This window comes from Aethina tumida, chromosome 2, assembly GCF_024364675.1.
Source record: "Aethina tumida isolate Nest 87 chromosome 2, icAetTumi1.1, whole genome shotgun sequence".
Taxonomy (NCBI): domain Eukaryota; kingdom Metazoa; phylum Arthropoda; class Insecta; order Coleoptera; family Nitidulidae; genus Aethina; species Aethina tumida.
The window spans coordinates 18472273-18492894 of NC_065436.1; the positions used below are offsets into that span (position 1 = coordinate 18472273).

The window sequence follows — 20622 nt, forward strand, 5'->3', positions numbered from 1 at the left end:
AAATATCAAAATGACTAATGCATTTAATATTTTAATTATTTATTAAATTTAGATCAAATCTTTTTTATCAATTTTAATTTGATTTTGATCTATTAATTAAAAAAATAGAAGGGGAAATTAGAAGAAATTTTAATTATTTACCATTAAGTTGATGTATAATTTTATATTAATTAGAGAAAAGAAAAAAAAAAGGATTTAAGTTGTAGAAATGATGAATGCATTTTTAGCCTTGGAAAAAACAAATATTAACTCTACATATCTGCCATTGGTAAACATAATTTAACGAGTTTGTAAAACAATAATAGCACTAAAATGTTAATAATTAAACTGTTGCCATTTCATACAATCGTGTGATTTAATAATAGATTATATATTGTTTTTAAATTGATTTTTACTTTTTTAAATAGGATTACATTAAATAAAAGGAATCTTGTATATAAAATATTTAAAATGCCTTAAAATTACTCATATTTAAATTATTCAATTCGCCAAAGCAAAATACCCAGAACACGCTACATCATCAACACAGAATGCGGTTGGGGCTGACCGTTAAAATCGCATACCCACATCAAAATCCCAAAGCAACGACAGACTTCTCACCTTCCCAAATCGTCTGCGTTTTCGAACTCGTCCGGCTGCGTCATGGCGGGAAGAACGGGGACTTTTCACGCACGAAAATCACGAAAGGATCACCGACGGCATACTGAAACGCGGATGCTGACCGTGGATCACGTCTGTAAATTTAAAAACGGCTCTTCGACGACGCACAGGAACAGGGAGCGAAAGACGACGGCGGAGAAAGTGTTTGGCGGTAGGATGGCGCGGGACGAATGCACATTTTCCGACACCGTTCAACCTTGATGCGACCTGCGCCGCCTCCTCCCGAAAACATCCCCACAGATTGGCGATGTTGCCGAAATTGGGTAAAACATGCGGAGTGGGAGGTCTGTTTATAGATTATTTCACCAAAATGATAATGAATAAAACAATAATATCAAATGAATTATGAATTCAAATTGATTGTGGATAATGTACATGAAAATTAGATTAAGAAATACAATACATATTTGATATCTTAAAACATTAGTCATTTGTCACGAACTAAAAATATTTGTTAAATAGGAAATTAAAAATCTGATCACACAACTTTTTTCTCTAATCATGTTAATACATTAAAAATTACGACTATTTTCTTTGTTTTCATATTTTGATAAAACTTAAAGAGTTATACCTAATAATGCATTTTTCATGAATTTAATAATCATTTAAATTTAAGAAACAATAAGGTTAAATGGCCAATCAAAATATAATCTTGACTTGATTAATTTAAATATTTGAACGATTTTTTAAGTTAACAGATCACAATCCTTGTTTTTCTAATTTTCACAAAAAAATATTCGTTTAAACATAATTAGAAGTAGAAGTTAGAAGCTTCTGGTTAATAAAATGAATGTGTAGATTATGTTCATGACAACAAAAACCGTTTATATGGATATGATTCATTATACATATTAATAGATTTTCAAAGAAGACTGATGTCATAATAAAGAAACCAGTCTCTTGATTCATTCAGTATAACGAATTTATTTTCTTCTGTTAACATATGGGAATTGTAATATAAACAATTTTTTAGAATGCCATGGTGGCAGATTATTTTCCGGTACAACCGGTAAATTTATTAATTGAATGTGTATGATATCCTCTTATCTAATCTTTTACAGAATTTTATAAAGTTGCATATTTTAGATTTACATATATGTGGTAGATAAATTTATAATAAATATTTTATCGTTATTGCGTCAAAAAGTTTATCTATTGTTAATATAATTCACGAAATAAACGTATATAAAATTTAAATTTAAGTAATACCTCATTAATTTTTTAAACAAATAACATCCCTATTTTTTTAAGTTCAGTTAACGAATAAAATTGACCTCTTCCCAAATGCAGAAAACTAAAACACACGAATCGACAACGGCGCACCGCATTCAGATCCATAGAGGAGCGGGCCGCCGCCTCCAGCGTCTGCGCTCCACTCCTTCGCCCCCGGGACCCATTCATGGATCCGAACGTTTCGTCGATCAGGTGTTGGCCCCCCGAAACTGCATTCGGCAACATCGCCCCGGAATCACGGGGGACGGCCAGACGACGGCGGCGACCGGGGGGACGGCCAGAGTCGTCGACCTCTCCGCCACCCAAAACATCGAGCGTCTGTGCGTCCGTTGTTTGGATGTGCTCGGGGCGTGTGCGCCAACAATTGGCGTCCCCCAAATGTGGGGTTGGTGTCAAGGACGCGCTGTTGGAGGAGTTATTGTTGTTGTTTTGGACTTCGAATGACTTAACACGACGTGTTGTCTTGGTGTGTTTAATCTTCAGAGCGGAAATTTTACTTTGTCAAGGACTCGGAAAGTTTTTAATCATTGTTTTATTAATTTCACCCAGTATTATACCATATTTAAAAAATCGTTAAGTTTTTAATTAGTGATCTGTTTTTGATGTTTACAAACACGTGGTTATTTTTAAACTATCGTATCATGGGTGCTATTCCAGATTCAATTTTTATTTCACTATGGTCTGCTCGTTGGTTTCTTATTTTTATCCCTTTGATTTTTCTCTAATAAATGAATAAATGTTTTTTGGGCTCCCCATATATGACCATCGAGTCCATTGAAAGCACATTTTTCAGACTAAGTGACACTATATTTATTTAATCCGTACGAAAATTAAGAAAATTGCTCAGAATTTAATATTCAAAGTATATAATTATAGAATCCAAACAGGGGGAAGCTTTTGAATCTCAATGGGATTATTTGAGTCTTCTATCAAGATCGGGAACAACATCCTTGGTATCGTAGATTTGTCTCCACTTTTGAATCTAAAAATGAATTTTCTTTTTGGATTTGCTAGCTCAGATGCTGGACTCATTTCATCATCAATTAGAACCAAAATTCCCTTTACAAGATCACACATAAAAATTTGTCTTCACTTTTAAATCTGAAAATTAGATTTTTTGGGTTTGCTGCTACAGCTTGTGGATTATATCGAAAGTGCCACATTTCATCATTAGTTTGAAACAAAAGTCCCTTTACAAGATCACCCTTGGAATCATACATTTGTCTTTACTTTTGAATCTAAAAATGAGATATTTTAGGTTTGCTAGCTCAGCTGGTGGATTCCACTCAGCATTTTGACAGTGCGTCTTTGGATTATATCGAAAGTGACACATTTCATAACCAGCTAGAACCAAAACTCCCTTTACAAGATCACACTTGAAATCATACATTGGTCTTCATTTTTGAATCTAAAAATGAAATATTTTGGATTTGCTAGCTCAGCTAGTGAATTCCACTCAGCACTTTGACAGTATGTCTTTAGAGTATATCGAAAGTGCCACATTTCATCACTAGTTTGAAACAAAATTCCCTTTATAAGATCACCCTTGAAAACATACATTTGTCTTTACTTTTGAATCTAAAAATGAGATATTTTGGATTTGCTAGCTCAGCTAGTGAATTCCACTCAGCACTTTGATAGTGTGTCTTTGGATTATATCGAAAGTGCCACATTTCATCACTAGTTTGAAACAAAAGTCCCTTTACAAGGTCGGGAACAACACCCTTGGAATCATGGGTATGTCTTAAAATCTTAATAATAATGATAGCAAATCGTTCCTTGGCCACCAAACATTAAGTAATGTAAAATTTTTATCATTTCCCCCCGTTTTTAATATTCTTTAAATGTTAAATTCTGAACAAACAAATAAACACATATATTTCAGAAGCAAAAACTCTATTTTCAATGGACTAACTTGACTGAAATTTGTTAAATAATGGACTATTTTAATGCAGTAGTCATATATGGTTTGTCTTTTAAATACTAATTTTCTAGTCTTCTTTACAAGTTTGGAAAACCAGTTGAATTATTACATATAAGTTAGATAACTGATGTATTAATCAATCACCTCATATGAATAAATTTGAACTGAACAGAAAGATTTATTTTATAGTTGACAAAATTAGGCAACAATAAAAGATGAATTAACACCACCAAACGCATCATAAAGGTGACACATAAGATATTTAATGACACAATCTGACAACCAAATTGCCATTAACCTCATTTATTATTAGCCTAACACCCGATTTAAATCAGTTAAATATAGTAGCATGTTAATGAACTTGTGTTAAGATTGAAACTCTTCAAAAAGATAAAACAGACCGGTCCCTACATTTTCTTGAGGACCTAACAGTTACATAGTATTGTGCCACTTTTTATCCAATTGCGACACTTGCACATTTAAACTAAAGTGCCTTTTTCCTTGCAGTCCCATTCAAGCGTCAATCAGCATTGACTTAAATTAAACTTCATTTGGTGTACGAATTTATGGCGCTGCGTTTAATAGAAATTTTAATTAACTTGCAGAAGAAGCCGGGATAAACCGAATTCACCCGCATCTGGTTCAGTTAATAAATTTTACGAGCCGTTTCGCGAATCATGCACTTGAACGCTGACTTTCTATGCGATAAGATAAGACGTGCGAAAACAAACAGTCAGGTATTAGCATTGTTAGTTACCCATATGAAAAATAAAAATTTTGATAAGTATCGTGCATGAAAACACTGTTAAGTGTCCGGCCATTAAATGAGGAAGTAATGGGGAATATTCTAATTAGTTTAGTGCATGCACTTTGTAGGATTGTTGGCAAAAGTAACTGTAATAATTTAAATTAATATGTATTACATACGTTTTTGAACGAATGAATAAATTAATTTAAAATTATGTCACATAAAATTTAACTCAATATATTAAATGTAAAATTCAAAGTTTTCAATTCCCATTAGGAATGGCAAACTTCCTCCTTGTAATACATTAGAGAAACAGCGGTTGAATTAAAATTCTGATCAATTACTCACACTAACGAACGTCCTTCAACTTCAGCAAAGCTAAATACACCACATCTTACATTTTGTCATGTGTGAGTCGACTCTAGAATAATTAACACTCAACGTAATTTCCAATATGTATTCATGTCGCACGCACAAATGAAATTTAATTCGTCGGAAGCACTCTTTACGATTTTTCCGCCGGTTTTATGCAATTAACGGGTGGTTGTCGCCTTTGGACGTGCAACTTACCTGGGTGTATTGTTGTGCGATGGATCGCTGTAGTTCCGCCTTTGCTTCCTCTAAAATTGCAAGATTTATTAATTGGCCAGAGGGCGTTTTAAATGATAAATTACCTTTTCCGGTTGTTCCTTCACGCTCTCGGATCGGCTGACATTCGTCGATTTTTTCTTCGGCACGTGGGTTTTTTCGGAACTAGAAGAAACTTCGTTTAGAAACAGACTACTAAATAAAAAGGGTTAAATGAAATAAAGTTGTCAAGCGGATTTAATAATTGTGCTTACGGATATGACCAGCGGTTAATCATTTTCATGGTAACCTCAGAAGTTACACGTACATCATCGGATTCCAATCAATCAACAACTAATGTGCTTGTCTATTTTTAGTATGGGTGGAATATTATCAGTGATAAAATTGCTAATTCACCGATATGATATTAAGATATCTGATATATCATCTAAATGATCAAATTAACTAAATATAAGGTAAAGCACACAGGGTGCAAATCACTTGTAACTTCAAACTTTTTGATGTAATCAATCCATATTCATGAGATGAATGATGAGCATATAAATTGTAAAATAAATATAGATATATATTAGATGGTGTTATCAATGGAGTATCATTCAGTAATCATTTGTATTGTAATACAATACGTGACCTGGGTGGAGTCTTAATCCCTGCTGATGTCATCAGTGCCCATTATATTTCTTATTAGTTTTGTTCTGTGTGGTTAAGTGAAGATTAATAGATGATAAATTATATTTACCAGGTTAATTAGTGAGAAAATGGAGAAGAGATTATTAGTAGGTCAAATTGTCAAAGATTTATTTCTTTTAATTTGTAAAACAGTAAATTTATTTTAATCGTAATTAAATTTAAAACCGTAGAAATGTAATTCAAAGAAAATTTGTTACTTTCCTTCTTGAACCTATCTTGAACTTGAATATTTGGAGATTAGACACCATCAGAAACGAGATACACAAATAAAATCTAAAATACTGACAATCCAAGAATATTTTTTGGTTCTTCGCAGCTTTAGAATTTGTTATTTAGATGATTAATATCAAAAATGTTACCAATTCAAATTACGTTGTTAATTTTCTCAAAAAATTATCGGATTTAGTAAGTTTATTAACATATAGCAAATGGCCTCAAATGAATGAATTGAAAATGGGTCAACATTGATGCGACGAACACTTGTTGCTACATTTATTTTTGTAATGTTTACAAATCAGCCGCAATTTTATCATATCCGATTTAATTCCAACTGGTTTAGTTATGTAATAATTATTAGATCCATCTGGGTTTTTATTACAAGCAAATTATTAAGAATGAAACAAAAAATTGTCTCTTTATCAGATAATTATCTTTGATAATTGATGATTATTTCATTCTCTAAATTCTTCTAAAAAACACTATAAATAATATATAATATAAAATACGTTTTTCAGGAAATTAAGCTAGAGCCAAGTTCTCAAAAATTATTTTTGACGATTTTTTGTTTTTTATTAGTGATACTGACAATAATTTGTACCCAAAAAATATTTATATTATTTTTTATTTTATCTTTTTAAGTATGCAAGACCCTCTTCAATATGCTTGACATAATTAATTAGTCTTTCAAATATCATTATTCCCTGTATAATTTGAAATAAATGAATATTTCATTACTTAATTTTAACAGGTAAAATAGTTACCAATAAACAAAAAACATTAAAACTTTCCTAATTATTCAACTTGATTGATTTGATAAAATAATTTGTTTTTTATTATTGAAACTGATAATTTATAATAAGGAAAATTTATTATTTGAATTATTTTTTATTGCCTTTAATTATGCCAGATCTTAATCCAGATGACTGGATGACTTAATTAGTTTTTCAAAGTCCATTATAACAAGGTTGTTTAATTGTTAAGTAATTTAAAACAAATGAATACTTCCTTGCTCAATAAAAACAGTCATTAGGTAAAGTAGTTAATAATAAATCATTTAAGTTTAAACATTCTTAATTATTTTTGGTTAGTGAAAATGATACCAAATAACACAATACTTCACAAGTTCACAATATTATTTTTTGGATAATATTATACTTTTTTATTAACGATTCTGACAATAATTTATACCCAAAAAAATAATTAAATTATTTATTATAGCTTTCAAGTATGCGTTAGCATTAGTATTTCAAAGTTCATTATGCGAAGTATAATTTGAAGTAAATGAATATTCCTGCACTTAATTTTATCAGATAAAATAGTTACTAATAAACAAACAATTAGGTTTAAAAAGCACTAAAACTTTACTTAATTATTTAACTTCATAATTTTGTTTTTTTTATTAATTAGGTAAAATAGCTAATAATAAACCATTTAAGTTAAATAGACTTAATTATCTTTGAGTAGTCAAAATGATAAGTAAAATAAACAAGAAAAAATTTATTTGTTTTAAAGTAGCTATTATAATAATCTGGATAACTGATATAATTATAGGACTTTTGAAAAGCCTGCTTTTTATTGATTTCCCCAGAAATAGTATACAATTGATTGAAAGCTTCATAGTTAATAGATTACCTCGAATGTATTTGAATGGCTTCGGGCTGTAACAACCTAATAAGCTTACAAACGGTTTTATTTTTATTTTTATCGTTTATGTGAAGGTCGTGGAAAATAGGCCAATAAAGAAAATTAATTCTTAACTAACGTGCATTCAAATGTATATGTTATGATTGATACAAAAATAATACTATAGATTAATAAATAAATTAAATGGATAAAACTGAGGCTAAAAGAAATGCACTGAAAGTAGTTTTATTTGATTTATACTTTTTGGACACCCTGTTGTTTCTGGAGATTTTCTAGATAAGTTTTTAGAGGATGGGTACAAAATTCTTGATCTCTGATACATATTATCAAGATATCAGTGAACCATAGTTAAATTAAGCTTTGTACTTCAGTGCAAAGGGGATTTAGAATAAGACAAGGTTCAGATAGATTATTCATTATTAAAATAATTCTGTATAATTGTAATTTTATTAATTTAATAAAGGGAAAGTTAAATTTAAATTATGTAACTGATTAATCACTGAAACACCACCGTGAAGATGAAACTAAAAATCCCATATTGTGTCAACGATATCCGTTAAAACCGTTAAAAGCTTTCTGTTCCACCAAACCCAAAAACGAATGAAAGTCCGTGATCCACAATCGGCGTAACTCTACACGTTACCCATCAAACAAAACCCGACCAAGCAACGAAACACCGCCAGGCGGTTTCACGTAACGACCTAAATTTAGCATTGGCAGCGACACCCCGTAAAACTTTCATTGCCAACGAAAAGAAAAGCAGAACTCGATGTCCGTCTCGCATTGAAGGCGAACGCGCCGAGAGCAAAAGTTCTAATTAGTCTATTTATAGAGCTGGTCGCGTATCCTCCGTAGCTTCCGGCCTAACGTCGTCTTATCGCCGGCCACCGTTTTTTTTTTCAACCGCTTATCTCTCTTATTCTTCTGCCTTATTCACCACTGTTTCGCTGACGGAATTGTTTTTACATGAAATTCTTTTATCTCGGTTTTATTTGTCTTGTGATGTTGACATTAAATTAGCCGGCCTTTGTTTCAGCAACTTTCAAGTCTGATAATGAAGAGGATGGAGAGTAAGGCAAAGGCAGCGTTCTTGATGTTTACATGAGTTATTTATTCGTTTTGACACTTTAAAACTTGGTAATTGGTAAAACTGTTTAAGAATACTTTTGTCTTGTAACACCTTAAGATAAATGTTAAATTGGGAGCAAAGAAGTAAATTATTTAATTAAGTATTTAAGAAAGATTATTAGGAAGAGGCATAAATATTTATTTATTAACTTAGTTGGTACGTTGTGTAATGTCGTAATCGACCCTGAAAATGTCCCCTACATAAAACTGGAACATATCCACTTCCTCTCATGAATAAAATCGTACAACAAAAGATAAGTACCTCTCGGGGGTGAGACAGTCCTCCTTCGTGGCGATGAGGGAGTCGTTCATGGGATCGCCCCCAGCCCCAGAGGCCGATTCCAATTGATGGCGTTCTTCACGCACCGCATCCGGTCTCCTGTCCGATCCGCTTCTCGATACCGGTTGTCCGGTCCTGTTCGATTCTGCAAGCACAAAAGTGATATCAGCGTTGGTTTCATTTGTGTGGGGTTAAATGCGTAATTAGTAACTGATTGTATGACGAATGTACAACGTGTGGGACTTTAAGGCGTCCGCATTGCGAAATTGAATCGCCTGCATTTGGTAAAGGTTAAGGTTCTCTATTATATTATATAATTGTCAGACATATTCGTGCTAATTGGTAACTGCATACACTCATACTTTGAACGATCGTCGTTTATCTGTATCAATAAAAAATTGAAGTTGATATTGATAGAGATGAAGTAAAGATAAAATGACAAAGTCTCCTCTTGTCTGATAGATACTATGATGGATTTGAGATGATTTATGTAGATTTGACGAGTCATAAATAATGTTTTATATAAATGATTTTGTACTGAAATATTATTATTATTTTTATTAAAAACGACACAAATCATTTTAATCGGCGGACATGAGCAACGTTTCCGGAAACACCGTTGCAATTTGTAGGATACTGCGGTTACCAATGGCACCTTGCATATTCTGTATGACTAAAATTCAAGATGGTTAAATACAAGATACCGTAACTAAATTAGCCCGAATGTAGCAAGTAAAATGATCGAATAATAAACATGTCTGTGAGACTTATAACGGTATAAATTATCACCACTTACTAAAGTATGTTTATGTGTTTACTTATAGCTGAAGACCATAATGTACTTAAATGCTGCAGACGTAATGGTGATTGAGTAATACATTTTTTTCTAAAAGTGCCAAAGAGAATTATCTAAGGTATCATTGTAGTAAAGATGGTTTTAAAAAATCTAATATTTTAATTACTAAATATCGGTTAAATATCAACTTTTAATGATAATCTGGAGAATTACCATAAGTTGTTATGTTAGTAAAGATATTAAACATAATTCTTAAATATTTTCTACTGCAAATTATAATCCTCTCATTAGCAAAAAATATTGTTATCCTAAAAATTAAAATAAAATTTATATTATTATTATTCCTTTGTATATAATTCTATTGGTTTTTTTATTGTAATGAATGTGTTTTATTTCATATTATGTCTTTTTTATTTTTATCTTATTTTATTCAAATTTTTCGAGAAACTCCTAATATGGGTTTTTTAGAGAAATTTTGAAGGAATTCGAAAAAATAAATCTTGATATAATTATTATAAGGAGGGCTTCAGAGCTCAAAAGCTTTTTAATGAAGTAGTGGATACTCTTTTACCAATATTTCTTATTTTTTATTTATTTTCATTTTGGAAAAAGATAAAAAAAATATTAAATATATTTAAAAAAAATTCTAATAAGCATAACAGTTATGTTATCTAATGTTCTTTTTTATTAAATTTTACTTTGATCTTAATTTTTTTTGACGTTAATAACTAATATTGATTAACTAATATATGATAATTTTTTATCAAATTGTATTTCGAAAATAATAAATGAAAGATATTAAGAATGCATTGGGAACATTTGTAATTTAATTAATTCTCATCTAAGTATAAAATATTTGGTTTCATTGTTGAACTGAGTAAAGAGCATAATATTATAAAATAAACACAGACTAAGAAGGAAAACATGAATATATGAAAACATGTATCATGGTAATTTAGACTAAAAGGATGTTTCTTATTATTTCTCTGCATATAATTCGATTAGTTTCTTTTAACAAATATGTTGTATTTCATTTTATGTTTTTAATTTTATTTCTGAATTATGTATTTTTATAATAATAAATGTTTTTTATTAAAATTTAATATAAAAAAAAATAAATAAACTGCTTATTTGGAAGTTTTTTAGAAGAATGTTGAAGAAATTAGAAAACTTTTGATAAATCTTGATATAATTATTATATTATCAGGAGGGTTCCAAAGATCAAAGCTTTTTAATGAATAACAATACATTTTTATCTTAGTAGAAACATAATAAAATAAAAATATGAATATATGAAAACATGGTAATTTAGAATAAAAAGATGTTCTTTATTATTTTTCTGCATATAATTCAATTCGTTTCTTTTAACAAATATGTTGTATTTCATTTCATGTTTTTAATTTTATTTTAGATTTATGTATTTTTATAATAATAAATGTTTTATATTCAAATTTTTCAATAAACTGCTTATTTGGAAGTTTTTAGAGGAATGTTGAAGAAATTAGAAAACATGGTAATTTAGAATAAAAAGATGTTCTTTATTATTTCTCTGCATATAATTCAATTCATTTTTTTTAACAAATATGTTATATTTCGTTTTATGTTTCTAATTTCATTTCTAAATTATGTATTTTTATAATAATAAACATATTTTATTCAAGTTTTTCGATAAACTGTTAATTAGGAAGTTTTTTAAGAGAAATTTTGAAAAAAATTTTTAATCTTGATATAATTATTATAATCAGAAGGGCTCCAAAAATCAAAGCTTTTTAATGAATTTATGTATTTTTATAATAATAAACTTTTGTATTTTTTAGTAGTTTTTTCAATGAACTGTTACGATGAGAATTTTTCTTGATATAATTATAATATGACTAGTAACTTGTTATATTAACAAATATATTTATTTAATGGTGCTATTCTAGGAGTTTATTCCTATTTAGTAAATTTTAGTAATTTATTTGTTATTTTACATTTATCTTACTTTTTTTATTTCAATGAATTTGTTTCATACTTGAGTTATATGGAATAGGAAAAGTTATAATATTTACTACTTTTGTATATAGGATATAGTTAAATATAATTTATAATTTTAAATTATTGGAGTAAGCTTTCAACCACCAGTAGGAATGAAATTTAAGATATATTTTAAAATGGTTCTTAACATTAATTATTTTTTTTGCATTTAAAATTGCTACGTACATTAAAATTGAGGACAAAACGATAAATTTGAATTAAGCAACCATTACTTAAAATGCAGACAATAAAACGTCATTCACATTAATTACAAAGCTATAAATAAATAAAATTTTGTCTTCATATTTCATGAAACAATTAAAATTATTTAATCATATGAAAGTGTTTTGTTACAAAGCAAAATATTTGAACAAAATACTTATAACATAACTAAAAATAATTACTGAGTAAATTTGTAACAACAAACGATTTATTGTTACACTTATCTAATAAACAAACATGCAGACGGTTCATTTTTGCAATAACAAGGTAAAATTCAAAACCAGCCCGGCTATCAAAAGTTCAAGACTATCTCCTTACACAACAACATTTGCATATGACGTTCTAATCTTATGCAAATTAACTACATGTAAATAGCACAGGATAAAAATCAGTTGACCCAAATTTGTATTGTGACTCAAAAGTGGATACGGTTTCTACGTCCTTGCAACGGAACCAAATCGGGAAAACATTGTTATTAACATCGCCTGTAACATCAAACGGACGAGTCAAGAGGAAAACCGTGTGTAACAGCCAGAATCCGTTAACCGTTCAGTTACGGTGCTTTTTCCGTATCACCACGCAGGAAAACACAAGCTTCCATTTAAAAAAAAATAAATCACGAGTACTTGTGCTCCGTAATCGAATCTGGGATGGGCGTTTTGCGTATTATTCCGCGGACTCGCTTATCGCCACTGGAATAATGGACGAGATAAGGCGGCTTCGCGTTACAAAGTGGGTTAGGTGTCTTTTGGTCGGTCAGGAATGCCGACCGAAGGCACGTACAATTAATAAATCGCCGCTCAAGGAAAAATATCAACCCATAAATTTTATGTAGTGCGAAGAGAAAGCACTCGCTGGTAAAATTTAATTTAAAGGGCATGGGGGGTACTAGGGGGAAGGGGAAGCAGCTTAATTGATTTATTTAGCACTTTAGACTAATTGTGTTTTTGGGGAAAAAGTAAATGAACTAACGTAACTAATTGTTTGGTATTATGATATAGTGGATATTTATAGTACAATTTAAATGCAAACTAATTATATTTAATTCGAGAACAAGGTCGAACAACTGTAATAATAAAATGCCCATTTCAATTTTTATACAATTAACATTAATAATCTGTTTTTCATGTAAAAAACTGTTTGATGAAAGCAATGAGTAAACAAAATCATGTTTCAGATTAAAGATTAAGGTTATATAACATTAAATTTTTTAAAACAAGATCGTTTAGAGATAAATTAAACTAAATTATTCATAGACGAAGGACAATATAGGGTATATAAAAAACAAACAGTTCTTCCCTAAAATTACTTCTTACATCAACACATCGAGACAATTTTAGACAATATATAAAAATAAAAAAGTAAATTTATAAATAATTCATCTAATTTTTATATTTTTAAATAACCCACAGTGAATTTAACAGGAAAATGTAGTTGGATTGAAGTTGATACAGATGGCTAAATTCAAATAATAGTCACAACATTAAAAACATCCAACAATACGCTAAACACAATAATAGAAACATAAAATGCAAATAAATTCGACCGTTACATCGTCTAAAATAAGCAAATGTAAATATTGCTAACATCATAAATAATTAACGCCTCGTGAACGTTTAGCAATGTTTTATTATTAAATTATGTAACAGTCGATAGAGAAAGTCCTGGTTTATAAAAAAAACTAACCCTAACTTAGAACCGTGGGGCACACACGTTCGGAATTACGTTTTTTTCTTAAATTATACGTGGAAAACATCCTGTTGCAACCAAATGTTATTGGATAGCCGTTACTAGGACAACTGGTATTATGTAAAGTTCACGTTTTTTCAATTTATTATGACTAACACTTCTACTGGTTTATTTGCATAACCGCATTAGATATTGTTATGCGATCGTTGCGAAATCGATTAATTTGAGTCGATAAATTACCGTGACAAATCGTTTCGATAGTTCTGTGTCTCGTTTTCACGTTTAGGAATAAATTTACGTATAAGTTATAGTATAATTTAATCTGTCAAGAGTTTATACATTACACTAAGTATTTTTTATATTATTTTGTTATATAATTATAAAAACAAACAACTCCCAGGCCTATATAGACCATAAAGGGAAGTAGAATTAAGAAAAATTAGGGGACAGTCAAAAGATAATTCATTCTTATGGTCAACTCAAATTAATGCCAGTCTGGAAGAATGGGACTTGCTGAAATTAGTTCAATGACTGTAAAAAGGGGGTTTCTTTGGCAGCACACCTGCAAAAAATCTGAGCTTTCTACTAAGAATATGAAGGCCCAATTGATTTCGATTTGTTCAAGATCACATTCACTGGATTTAGGAACAATGAGGACTGGTATTTTGCTGTGGTGCTGATGTTAAGTGTCCTAAAAGGACAAGACTACATAAAAAGGTTCTTATACCCACTGTCAAATAGTGATGGTACAAGCTTGGAGATTATTGTCTGTTTCTGGTTTAAGTCCCCATCAGTGTGGACCAAAGATACACGGACCGATTTACGTATTGATCAATTTACTTCTATATATTGAAGGAACGATACAGTTAAGAAATGTGTTTCAACATGATAACTCAAAGTTGTGATGAATTGGTTAAAAAAACAAAGCATTGATGTTTTGTCTTCGCCATCTGAATCTCCAGATGTCAATCCTAGTGAAAATATGACAGACCTATACGAAATTCGTTAGAAAAAGTATATACATTTCATAATTCAAAAAGATTGGAGCAATATAAACGTGTTATGTATTGGAAATTGGTCATGTCTATGCCACACATAAAAAACGATATTATACTCGTTTAATAAATAAAAAAAAATGTTTCAAAATAAAAGTTATATACAGGGTGGTATTCTCAAAAAACCTGAACCAACAATTCTAGAGGTAATTTGCCTTTTCTTACCTATACAAGCCAATACAGGTAAGATGAGGCAACTTAGTCTATTTTCACAGAGAATTCTGAAGATCTTTCAAGGACACCCTGTATATGTTCAGTTCAATTCAGAAGAATAAATGAATATAATTTATAGAATAAGAAAACATTAGTCTTTAGAACAGTTTATATTAAATAAAATAGTTTAAATACTTATTTATATTTAAAATTTAGTGATATAATCTACATTGAAATATATATTTCAAATTTCTCAGTTCATTTTTTTATATTATTTCTAGTTAAGAAGTATAGCAATATATTTATCATATATAAAAATTAAAGGCATAATGAAATTATTTTTCCATTAATATGTCATTGTTGCGTATCTGACCAGATATATTTCAATGAAAAATTTCAATCACGGATATTTGCAGAAAAACTCTTTAAAAATAGTACTTTTACTGAATTTCTTATTAAATTATTCAAAAATGTATATTTAATGTGTTTCATTTAAAATTCTGAAGTTAAGAAATGAGGAAAAAAATCTAATTTTACGGGAAACACGCCGCCAAATTTTATTTTCATTCTAATGAATGAGGACAAAATATTAATGCAATTTAATATAAGAAATGTAATTTCTTAATAATTTTTAAACTTATTTTTTTTAATAGTATGAATATAATAAAAATTAAATTTTGCATGAAAAATCAATAGATAAAATAATAAATACAAATTTTTATTATGGGTAAGATCAAATATTTGTTTAAAATGTCACGTTACAATTATAGAGAGATATGATATCGGAGTTTTTACTCAAAATTATCTTATTTATTATTATGATACGTAAAATCATTTACAATATCCTCATAATGATGATGTATTTAAAAAAAAAATGGTAATAAACCATGTGCAAAGCTTTCCTCCTCTTCCAGAAAGCGAAAGTCTTAGACACAACAACATTAACTCGTTCTAAAACAGCCTTAAGGCACATAATAATCCTCCGCAAAACCCTCCAGCAAAATTACCTGCAGAAGAATCCACCTCATCAACCGTTTCACTGTTCTTCTTATTGTAATAGTTCAACCAACTGGGAGTCCTATTGTGACCGCTGATCGCGGTCTGCGACCCGAACTGTCTCGGCTTCTGGAGCGAACCGTTCAATCCACCGAACGCAATAAAATCGAATTCACTCTGCACATCCGTACAACTGTTGTCCAATATTTTGTTCTTCCTGTTACGCAGCAAGTTCAAGTTAATGGCGCTGCTACTTTTCGCCTTGCCGAAGAAATGCAGGGGTTTCGGAGACGGCGGCACGCTCGGATTTTTATTCTCATCCGTCGGTTTGTCTTCGTCGATCCGACTCCGCCGCCGCTCCAAGTTGGAGCTCTGTCGCATGAGACGGAAGTCGAAATGGGTCAGGGATTTGCGTATGCCGGGCGGCGAGATGACCGCCTCCTCGTCTTCTGGAATCCTGCCGGAGATCTCCTTGCTCTTTTTGGGCTTCAGCTTTTTGCTCTTGGACGACTTGTCCTCCGATATGGGGATTTTGCTTGGGGGGCAAGTGTCGTCCGACTTGGACTTGTATATCTTGGACTTGACTCGTTTTAAGTAGGAAGTCTCCGTCGGTATAACCGGCGTTTCTTTCTTGGCTTTGTTGCAGCGTTGGCTGTTGTTTCTGGAAATCGGGGTGGCCGCGTCCGGAGCTTTCTTACTGGAGGCTTTGCTCTTGTTGTTCTCCTGCTTCTTGGGCAGGTCCTTGTCCTTCTTGCCGGCGTTCTTGAGGTTCTCCGTGCTGGCGGAGAGCTTCATGGCCCCCGACTTGAACAAGTCACTGAACCTGGACTTCGACTTCGACTCCAAATACAAGAACCCGCTGACCGCTCTGGTGAGCTTGGGCAGCACTTCCTCCCCCAAAACGTTGTCGAGTATGTTGCCGGCGTTCGTGTCGAACACGTAACTGTCGCTGTAACGCTTCAGGGCCGTGTTCGTCCTCTTCTCGACCAAGTTGTTTGCGTTTCGCAGCACCACATCTGCCGCCTCAAGGTTCTTGGTGCTGATGTCATCCTTCCCGTTCGCACACTTGCCCTGATGCCGGTTACCGGTCGGCTCGACATTGTTGTCGGTGGTGCTCTTGGTGCGATTCCTCGCCCTGTTCCTGTTCGATTTCTGGCCCTCGGGCTTCGTCTGTTCTTCCTTCTTGGCCGGCGCCTCCGACTTCTCCTCCTGCTTGGCGTTCTTGCGCTTCCTGTTCGTTATCTTGTTCTTGAACGACGTCATGTTTTTGTTACGCGTGTCCGCCTGTTTCGACCACATTTCGCTTGAATCACATCGGCCGCGACAAACTCCCAACAATTGTAAATCACGCGCGATGATGCCGCGACGGCCGGCAAAGCGATACTGGCTCTCTGTATTGTATGCAAAATCGAGGTCGTACCCGAATCAAATTCAATGGGTCCGCGTCCGAGTTAAACGCTTCGAGCGTGTGTTTTTGTTGTACGTGTGTATTGACCTGACGTATTAATACTTAGTCAGCTTTTCCGAGCGGCAGTAATAATGGTCTTGATTAATTAACGGCTCAGAGCCTCGGTCGCCCGCATCGGCAATTGAACGGCGGCGTCTTCCATCGTGCACAAAATTACATCACTGTCGGGACACTGTGCCGTCCGATGCGAACACAAAAGACGCACGGCCGTTGCCACCGTCGATGCAATGGTCGATGCACCTGTCACCGCACCTTGTGCGACTCCACACAAACACCGGCACACACACGCACACAATCAAATCCGCCCTCCTCGGGTTTGTTTTGTCACGGCGACATAACCTCAACTTTCGGTCGCCATACGCCCATTCGGCTTCGCATACGGAATTCCTCCGCAGTGACTCAGACGTTGTGTTGTGTGTGTTGGATGAAAATTTAAACGCATACACACATAGTACGTTAGCGGAGCGGTTAAGCGTGCACTTACACACACGGACACACACACTGGTTTTGGAGTTTGCGTTGCACGTAACGGGGGAAACACGACGAAGCACAGCGTTTGCGAGACGGGGTCCCGTCGCGAGTCGCCGGCGCATTGCTTTCGATCGGCATGTTTGTCTGGCAGTCGGCTGGCTGGCTGTTGGACGCGGTTGCCGATGCGCCCTTCAAACAACCCGTATATGGGAATTCGAATTTCGTTTTGCGATGTGCCACTTGCGGTAGATCCAATTTGACCAAAAAATTTATAAATGTGACAATTGGACTACCCAACTTAACCGAAAATGTCCCGCATAACCTCAAAAAAAGAATTAAGTAGTACGAATCCACTTAAAACTTAATTTTAAAAACACCAAATTAAGATAACTTTAACCATAAACGTTATCTTGGACAATTTATTTATTTCCTTATTGTTAATGTCCACATTAATTGGCGTTTAAACTAATATCGGTTGTTTTCTTTGTTAAGGAGCAGTTTTATTGACCCAACCTATGTTGTCTGTAGATACCATCATTTATTTTTTTACCTGGATGACCCGTACAAATTTTTATGAAAAAGTAAAAGTTACAAGTGGATAAAAACATATATGTATGTATATTTTAAGTTTAATTTTATTATTACTATTTTTATAAACATATAATTTATAATTGATGAATAATATAACTACAAAAAAGTGAAAGTTTTAGAAATTAAACTACCACTCTTTGTAAATTAAACAAGATACTAGAGCAAAATGATAAATTATTAATTTTGTTACAAAATAAGTATTAAAAAATTATAATTGAGAATTTGTTACTTGAATTTTTTATTTTTTTATCTGTTTATTGGATATTTCCATGGTAAGTATTGTGATTTACTTATTTTTATTTATAAAATCACACGAGTTCGTTATTTACCAAATTTGTCACTTAAATTATTTGTTCAACGTGGAAAAACCAAGTGACGAAAAAATTTCCCATTCATTTAACAGGGAATTTTTGCACATTTTTAATTATTATTACTATTAGTTCGTTGTCGGGAGGATAAAACCTCATTTTCTATTTCAGTAACATTTTTTACCCTTTAGACTAAGTGTTTTTTTTATTTTATTTCATAAATAAAAATCTAATTGTAATATATATTATATTATATAAAATTTTATTTATCTTTAGTTCCTAGAATTAGTGTTCCTCAAATACTCTTTATATTTTATTTATACTTATACTAATAAATAATAAGTATCAAAATGGAATTTATACAAACTTACTTCAGTTTTTATTATTTTTCAATTTTTAGAAAAAAATATAAATTTTTTAGTAATCAAATTAGACTACTAAAAAAATGAAATAAAAGGATACGAAATAAAAGATAAAGCAAAGAAAGCTCATTTTTTTATACCAAATTAGTCGACTTTCGTTGAACAAAACTAAAGTTATCTAGAGTTATCAAATTTCATTTTTTCTGTCATTATTTTAAGAGAAGTAGTTAAAAGATTTTCGAAAAATGTCGCAATTGTTAAAGTAAATAGTTAAGTATCTTAGATTTGGCAGTAGTCTTAAAAACTGATTAATTAATCAAGATACTTTCAAGTGATTCCGTGCTTGTTAATTTTTTCTATATCTACTATTTGATTACTATTTTTTATTTTTTCTTATCGTCTATATACAGACTATTACTATTTTAACGTTAATTAAAAAACGCACACCTTTAATTAAATGTAAAGTATATTACAGTATATAGTATTCAAAATTTATGAAAACAAGATAAAAATATTTAAGTTTTATTCCGATTTTTTTAAAATTAATTTTTCATTCGTTGTTTATTAATACAATGTTATTAATTTTTTTATTGTTAAATGCATATAATAATGTGCATTATATTTAAATAGAAATTAATATACTTTTCATAAAAGAAACTAAATTGTAATATGAAAGACTAAATTCAAACCAAATATTTGATATGAGTGAGAGTTGTGTGTTTGTAAACATGAAGTTTATTGTAGAAAGGCAAATAAGTTACAAATTAAAATGCATTGGGAAATATTTTTATTGTTGTCATTAAAATTTTAACACCTTTTCAAGTAATGGGCATTTTTAATAAGTCAACATGTTTTGATTTCTATTGCCAAGTTTTAATAAAAACATGTTTTTAAAAATAATGTTGTCAACAAAATAATTGTTTATTAATATTAAAACCCACATATCCATTAAATGTTAACTGCACTCAAATATTTTCTTTTGATTTAAACCACACTATATACAGTTGCAAATCTGAAACCACTTTAAAGTCTATAATAATTAACAAAAGTCACAAAATGATGTTTTCAATTCATTTTGTGACTTTTGTTATGCAATTTTGTAACGACAACGTGATTGAACGTCTGTAAATATCTACTTGCCGTAAGTTGTCAACGAATGTCGTCGTTCTTCTTCCAAAAAATTAGCCACAACATGTATCCAAAGTGCGAAATTGGACAAAGACCGCTGCAACATTATTTTCGTCATGTTTTCAAAAATGCACGGCACAACACACCGCGAACTCTCGACAAACAGTTTATAAACACAAAAATATTACTTCGGTTGCATAAAAAAACGCGCACGTACTTACCGTACAGTGCGTGATTTGCAAAACAAATTGTG

General features: G+C 31.5%; 1 protein-coding gene across 4 annotated transcripts in view; it reads right to left on the minus strand.

The window, feature by feature from the left end:
* Nucleotides 1-20622, minus strand: part of LOC109602344 (rho guanine nucleotide exchange factor 11) — a 146717-nt gene that overhangs the window by 14312 nt on the left and 111783 nt on the right. For all 4 annotated transcript variants that reach the window (XM_049962510.1, XM_049962508.1, XM_049962509.1 and 1 more), the window contains 3 exons: nt 9097-9259; nt 5240-5318; nt 5136-5185 (listed from right to left, as the gene is read on the minus strand). In XM_049962510.1, coding sequence (XP_049818467.1) covers nt 5136-5185; nt 5240-5318; nt 9097-9259 — 292 coding nt within the window. The remainder of the gene's footprint in view (nt 1-5135; nt 5186-5239; nt 5319-9096; nt 9260-20622) is intronic.